Below are 7,611 nucleotides of genomic sequence, written 5' to 3'. Positions count from 1 at the left end.
TTACTTCTATGCCCCTATGCTAAGCTTGACCAACGGGGGTTGAGTTTTAAGCCTTTCAAAGGAACCACAATCAAACCCAAACCAAAGCAATCCAGACTAAGCTAAGGCAGTTCCGATAGCTGATACGATAATTGCCCAAATTAAGAAGTATCAAACAATTCTGAGAACAAAAGACTGGAAGCAGGTGACTCGTACAATTTTTAGAGCTTTAGTTATTGATTCTCTTTATGGTGCAAATTATTCCTCTCAGGCTACAGTACCAATACAGACAAGCTCTTCCTTACACAATCCTGATGAGCTAGAGAGGCTCTTAGTAAGGGCTGAGCTGTCTAGATGCTTGCTAATATCTCTGGAGGATTAAAAACTGCATGTGTGCATGTGCGTGAGACAATGGCCACAAATTCATACAGAATTCTGAAAAATGCGTTCAACATTTTTCTTGTCTGTCTTGCGCTCTAATGAAGTTAGCCAAAAGAAAAAGACAATCTCTAGCTTCTATGAATCTTTGGGCATTTCTACCCAAAGGAAGACTTCATGAGCTGCTTTTCTACCAGAGATGCCCACCCATCTATCACGGCTGAGTGCTTTCAGTTCTGAAATGACATGAATTTATTTCAGTCAATGTGGCATGAAATTGAACCAAAATATAAGGATATTATATCCAAACACTGTGCTTCAACATCACCATGCACTGCTGTAACATGGAGACACAATGACGCTGTCTGGTTTGAGTCCCGCTGAGGAGAGGGGAGCATTAAGAGTGGTATCCTATCATCTGCTAAATTTAGCCATCAGACAGCCTGCAACACCCACAGAGGTGGGAATAACAAATTTACAGCACTGAGGCTGGTGATTTATTGTCAGCACTTACAGTGAGTTCCATGTCCTCCTCCTCTTTTTCTTTCACTGGCTTCTCTGGTTCCTCTGGCTCCTTCTCCTGAAGATGGATTTCGTTGGCCTGGGACATGTAAGGCATATCATCCTTGTTCTTGAACTCCAAGCTGAGGATTGAAGGAGGAAGTAGAATTCCTAGAATTACCTAGAGCAATAATAATGATAACAATAATCATCACAGTAAACAGATTGCAATCATAATGGTTATTCAGTATCAAATGGAACAACTTCCTCAGGTTATTTAGGAAAAAAAAAAGAAAGAGGCACGCATTTGAGTTCCTATGACAGTAGAATATTTGTCACTTGGGTTAATGTTACCAGGGCTCAGTTGTGAAACAAAGCACGTAACTTCTATTAGCACTGCAGTGAGTGCTATGGCTAATTGCCTTTTGAATATTTTATCTGCTTGCTCATCAGATGCCTACTTTTACACACCGTAATAAATTTGCAAAATGCTACATAAGGTCAAGGGTAATTGGGGCCATGGGGGTGTTTAGACCTTGGACCTGCAAATCTCTGAATTCTACGTTAGACATTATCAGTGTAAGCGACTCAAAACCACTATAATCTCTAGAGAGGTTTAATCGGTCTCAGGCTCTCTGTGTCATACATACTGGTAGTCAAGGAGTAAGCACGTGTAGATCTGAGGAGATAAGGCAAACCAGCAACAGCCAATGCTGATGTTCTTAGCTACAATTTGATAGATTTTGCTTCAGTAACCTGGCAGCTGTGTAATGCTCACATTAATGCCAGCTCCTTCATTTCCGCCTACCTCCTCTTACGATGTGGGAGTGCAGAATCCACTAAAATTTCCTTGCGTGGATACATGCAATGAAGGATACTTGGGGTTAAACCAGTGGTATAACTGAAGAGATATCATAATGATATGAAGAAAGAAGTGGCCCGTTTGTAATCACAAGAACAATAGCTTTTCCTTGTTTTGCTGTAATCTCATGGAAAATGATTTTGTTATAAATCTCTCCCTAAACGACAGCAAAACCAGAAAGTTAGCTTGTTGGCAGGTCAAGGAGGGCGACTGCTTGTACTCGTCATATTGACAGGCGGCATGTGTGTTGTTAAAACCACCCAACGTGCTCCAGTTAGGAGCAGTTAGCATATATGAATGCTGTGACCAGCCTCGGAAGCGCTAAGCACCAGGCTGCCTGCCCTGTTCCTGCACTCGGCTTATTGCAAAAGGATGTGTCCACGGAGAGGGGGTTTTTGGCACAGCTGGCTTCCCAGAAAGGCAGTTTCTAAGAACAATTGCTTTTCCTCTTCCCACTGGTGCTGCTCATCCCCGGCGAGACTCTAAAGAATTACATTCAGCCTTCTTTCCATTTGCTAGTTTAGACAGCAGAAAATCGTTCATGAGAAATAATCCATGACTCACGTCTACAAATTTATCTCTTTGTCATGCTGCCTCTTGCTCATGCAGCTTGAGGACTGCTCTAGCTTTAAACAGGCCCTGCTAATGACCTCCAGAGAAACACCACAGACTGGAAACTGAGTGAAGGACCTTCGTGAAGCCCTGGTGTTACAAGAAGCTGGAAGGAAACAGAGTCTGTTACCTTCAGTTATTCATTGTGAAACCAAGATCTGTTTTATGACTTAAGAGATGCGTGCTGCAAAGGAGACAGCAGGCAGTGAGGAACGCGTGGCTGCACCGATCCCCACGTACCCAGGCTGAACATCTGCAAAGCCAAGCTGTGAACGAGGCAGCAGTCCTTCTGAAGGACAATGGGCCTGTGAGTCGTCAGAAAAACGGGTAGTAAAGATGTCTCCAAATGAAAGGACACTGTCTGCCTGCAAGCAGGACAATATTTACACACAGCTCCTCCAGGAGGATGATGAGAATGGTGTTAGCCACTTGTTCTCCTTCATCGCTGTCACTGGATCAGACCCAGGATGATAATGACGCACGTACTCAGAACCATCTCCCCATAAGCGAACACCTCTTCACACAAAAAACCACCTGAGGAATTACTGCTTTTCACACACATGATTTCAACGCAGAAGAAAGAAGCCCTGTGCGCTGACTGGTCAGTGTGCTGGTGAAGGTGAATGATGCAAGCCCGTGGACACAAATTCACCTCCCAGAACTCACCTGGCTCTGTTAGCAGTTTTGCTAACTGTGGAAGTAAAGCTTAAAGAGCTTTGAAAATTGCATTATCCTCTAGATCCTCCATGGTAATCCCTTCAGGTCAGTCATCAGGAAGACTGGCAGGGAATTGCAAGAAAATCTGCTCTGGCCTGTTCTGGGAAGGCTGCTGGATCAGCATCTTTCACTAGCGGTAAACTCACTTACATATCATTTTTCTTTATTTATCTTTAAAAACCTCGGTTGACTCCTCAGGTGTCCAGGCAGGGCGACATACTAACCTCCTGGCTCAATACCTACCCTGGTAACTCTCACCAATGCGAGGAAGATGATGAAAAAAGTAAGTAACGTGCTTTGAACTTGGGTTCATGACAAGCTGCCTGCTGAAAAACCGAACACAGGAAGAATACAACCTGCTGGATGTTGTTGCTGCAAATGGGTACCTGAAATACGGTTAGTTTAGCCAATCATTACTGATTTGTTGTGAGCCCTGTCACCGTCTATTATAACTCCTCTGTTATTATAACTGTTAATTTTCTTTTAAACAGTGCTGACCTTTAGACCAGAATTTTTGCGCATCCGGAGACGACCCATCCACATGTCCGTGAGCAGCATTTGGCTGCAAGTGTGAGCAATGAAGTCCCTGTGTTTGGCTGCCACTGCGAGCTGCAGGCATGTGGCGTTGCTCCAGTTCTTCAGCTCGTAGGTCAGCAGTTTCATGGCCAGTTGCTCGTCCTGCTTGTACGACTGGTCCAACAGCTCCACCGCTAACTGGCCGAAGTCCCTGCAACAGAGGGACATTCATTCACTCCCAGTAACCCAGCCAGCCCACTGCAGAAAACACCCCTCTGCAACCAACAGCCTCTGCAAGGGGAGCATCACCTTCTATCATGGAAATCGTGATGCTGACTGTACACACGGAAACCCACGTTTGCAAATGTGAGTGGCTAATGGCAGGCATATAAATAAGTGCTCTGAGTTAGCAGTGATGAGCACCCACACCTACCAGCTGTCTGCTCCCACCTGCCTGCCCACCTCGCTGACATTTTCTAGCTGAAATCCTCTGGTTATCTGCAGCTTAGGGGATTACTTCTGTGCTTTTTGTCCATGGCTCCATGGTCAAGTCTTCTTGAGAAAAGGAGTGTCCAATAATCTTTTTTAAGTATCTGAGTTTCAGACTTTTAACATGAGGAAATACTCTTATGGAATCTAGAATCCTGGCGTGCTCACCTAAGCATGAGCTCTTGGTTAATTAACACTTCTGTCCAAATATTTCGTTCATAAGGATTTCAACAATTGTTCTGCGGGGGATGGACAGAGTGTCTTGGAAAAGCACAGAGAAGGGTTGCAGCCTGGCTCTTGCAGCCTCAGCGAGAACAGGCAGGTTATATGGTTACTTCATTGACTTCTTGACACCTTCCCATTTCAGAAGCTACACTGCTAGCAGCTCTGCTTCTCTGGCAGACAGATTATTTAAAAGTCATTTAGACTTTCTATAAAAGAAGGACCGCATTTCCCCTGCAAGCTAGGAATGAAAGCAAGATACAGATAAACAAATTTCAGGTGGGTTGGGAAGCCTCTCTCCTTTCTTTTATTTTTTAATTTTTTTTTTTTTTTATATTGTTGAAAAGAATTGACATTGGTGAGTCTGATCATGTGCAGTTGCAGGAGTCTGAATTTTTTTTTTTTTTTTTTTTGTGCCAGGAAAGCGTACATGAAAGAAAACCAACCTGGAATTACGGTTCAGCTCTTGGGATATATCATCCACCATGTCGTTTTCTGACGCTTCGTGGGCCATGGCTTTGCAGAGCTTGCAGGCCACCAGCGCTTTAGCCATAGCCTCCTCCCCGTGCTGCCAAAAGAAGAGGGCCATCTTCTGACGCTTCATCAGCACAGCCCACACCATCAGCTCATGGAATGGGAAGGGGAAGTGATTGATCTCAGGGTCATCCAAATCAATATCCACTTCTTCTTCTCTTTTTTTTGTTGTTTTCCTCCCTCTCCTCAAAGGGACATCATCCTGTGAGAATTACAGAGAAATTTTTTTCACCAGTAAAGGAACCGAATCAATTCACACAACGCATTGGAGTCAGTATCTGAGATGTCAAACACACTCCCTGCAGGCCAGCCCCTTCAGCTTTCTTGGACAAAATATTTAACACAGGAAAATGGTGAAAAAAAGTATTGGTCCATGCACTGCAATTAAGAAGTCAGTAACCCCACACCCAAACACAGGGAAAAAGAGCTTTGGACTATCACTCTGAACTGCCGTCTTCCCCTAAGAACACACAGCGCGATCACACAATATCCAGAACCATTTTGGAAAAGCCACCGTTAGAACAAAGCTAAGAGTTCACTCCAAATCTCTCGTAATGCATCTGCATCGTTCCGCCTCCAGAAAGAATATATCCAGGGGACATTCTGGTCTGCCAGGCTCTTCTTCCACTTATTCTTGTGTTTTCTCCCTTCACCTTCTCACAATAGTAGAAATTTCCTTTCTTCACTCTCATTCTGCCTTTGTATCCCATGTTTGTCCCTTCTCTCTCCAACTCCCTGTTGTTTCTATCACCTTTTGTTCCTTCCCCATTTTAGCCCACTGCTTTTATCAGGTGAGCTCACCTATTCTGTACTGTGGACAGCAAAATGGAAGTTGTTGTATAAAATAAACAAACAAGAAGGCACTATTATCGGCTTGAAGCATCAGGGTAGCCAAGAGGTGTCAACAAATTGACAGAAAATCGGCCTGAGTAAAGATTTCTGCATCATGCTCTGCAACTGCTTCATTTCTCTGAGCATGCTTTAGATTTATATAGTTATCTGACCGAAATTCTGCTTAGCCTGACAGACTGAAACATTTTGTTTAATCTTCATGAAAAGAAAAATGATGCATCGAAGGGGCAAAGACTTCTTTTCTCTTCCCTATCTGCCGGAGTTTTATTAAGAAATGATTCTTAATCTAAGAAGTAAACAAGTTATCTGGATGAAAAATACATTTTGTGTGGCACATTTCTCATACAAAACTTGAAAACAAATATTGGTGCCTTCATTACTGTGAATTTAAACATTAACTTGATATAGGGTATATTTGTCAAAGAAGAAAAGACATTAAGATTTATCACAGGTCGCCTACCTCCATTCCCAACAGTTTCAGGGCTTTTGGCTGTACAAAAAAGTTAGAAAAATGTTATTTCTCCCAGAAGGGTGATGAAAAATTACAACTATGTGTGTCTACATATATATATATACACATACATGCGTGTTTAACCTGTGATGTATAGCATATAATATAGCGTATATAACAGATAATACATAATATAAATAATATATACGTAATGCAACGTAATATACACATATACATCAATCAAATAATTACTTATATATACTTAATTCAACTTTGAGTTTGACCCTATTTCACCAAAACACAGAACAGCAGACAGGCATCCGGATTCAGGTGCACATTGCACTGGTTTGGGGCTGTTCTAGGGAAAAGAGACGGGAATCGCTGCTGAGGCTCGAGCAGGTTTCTCTGGAGCACATCAGTACGTTGGCCATTCCCCTGGCGCGCTTTTACTGACTGCGTGGAGATGCTCTGTCTGTTCGCTCAGTACCTGTGAAATAGGCACTCAGACACTTTTCCTGATGGAGGGACTACGGGAAGGAAGTCTTTTCATGCAGCGACAGTTACTGCCTTCCTCTCAACAGTGAAGGATGGAAGTGTTTCAGGTGTTTGGCTGTGACCGTTTTGCAGAGCTGTTGCTCTTTATAGCCACTTAGAACAATACTCAGTGGTGTGTACTGCTAAAATCCGAACCAAGGTAGGAGGTGAAAATAGGCAAAGAAAGAACTACAAATCTTTCTGGGAGCAGTTGGGCAGATATCTGTTCACTCAGATTGGGTTGGTGGCGTTATGATCACGACAAATATCTTTTATGTTTGAGAAAGGTAAAGGTTACTTTGAATTCGCAGTACTGCTATATATTGGACACAAACCTCACAAAAAAACCCAAAAACAAACCAAAAAAACCCCCAAAAAGAATGGTGTTTTTGCCATGAGCCCACTGACTTCGCTGGAGCCACATCCAGCCAGTAAAGCCAGTTCTGAGTTACAGGTTCCTTTGCTCTCATACCTTCAGGCCACAATCGAGAGGATGAGCCAAGAGAATAGCAAATAAGTCTATCAAAACATTTGTGTTTTGTGAAATGTGACAACGAGTCTATCAAAAAAACTTGGGGTTTTTCAAGTCTAAATCAGGTGCTCTATGGTATTATTTGTACAAGCCAAAATACTTTTCTTTCAGAAGTTGTAGATACTCATAATTACAGATTTTAGAGCCAGAGGAGACTGTTTCACCTCCTGATCTCACCAGGGCAGTAGAACCCCCAAATTTGCTCAGTAAATTCATAAAATATGTAGTTTGTAATGGTGGCTAGCTTGTGTGTGTTGTGGTGAAATACCTGTCACGTACATAATAAAAACGAATCTGTAGACTGAACAGTGTGTGTGCGTGGATCCCCTCAGCCTGGAACCATCTAAGAAGCTATGGTAATCCCTGCTAGTGCATGCAGCCATACAGATGGCAAGTACTTGCTCCTTACCCTCTTGGGCCCAAATAAATTGT

The 7,611-nt window shown here is 42.9% G+C and overlaps 1 protein-coding gene across 1 annotated transcript in view; it reads right to left on the bottom strand.

Annotated features, from left to right (window-relative positions):
- Nucleotides 1–871: 871 nt before the first annotated feature.
- The window catches only part of LOC104499191 (transient receptor potential cation channel subfamily M member 3-like), a gene marked incomplete at both ends in the record, with an annotated part of 26,573 nt that continues 19,833 nt past the window's right edge, over nucleotides 872–7,611 (bottom strand). Inside the window, 4 exons of the mRNA XM_010142664.1 lie at nucleotides 872–1,039; nucleotides 3,548–3,776; nucleotides 4,723–5,012; nucleotides 7,589–7,611. The exon at nucleotides 7,589–7,611 is cut by the window's right edge and continues 8 nt beyond it. Of these exons, the coding sequence (XP_010140966.1) occupies nucleotides 872–1,039; nucleotides 3,548–3,776; nucleotides 4,723–5,012; nucleotides 7,589–7,611 (710 nt within the window). The remainder of the gene's footprint in view (nucleotides 1,040–3,547; nucleotides 3,777–4,722; nucleotides 5,013–7,588) is intronic.

The sequence above is a fragment of the Buceros rhinoceros genome, unplaced genomic scaffold (genome assembly GCF_000710305.1).
Source record: "Buceros rhinoceros silvestris isolate BGI_N320 unplaced genomic scaffold, ASM71030v1 scaffold349, whole genome shotgun sequence".
NCBI lineage: Eukaryota > Metazoa > Chordata > Aves > Bucerotiformes > Bucerotidae > Buceros > Buceros rhinoceros.
This window is presented reverse-complemented; position numbering and strand designations above follow the sequence as displayed.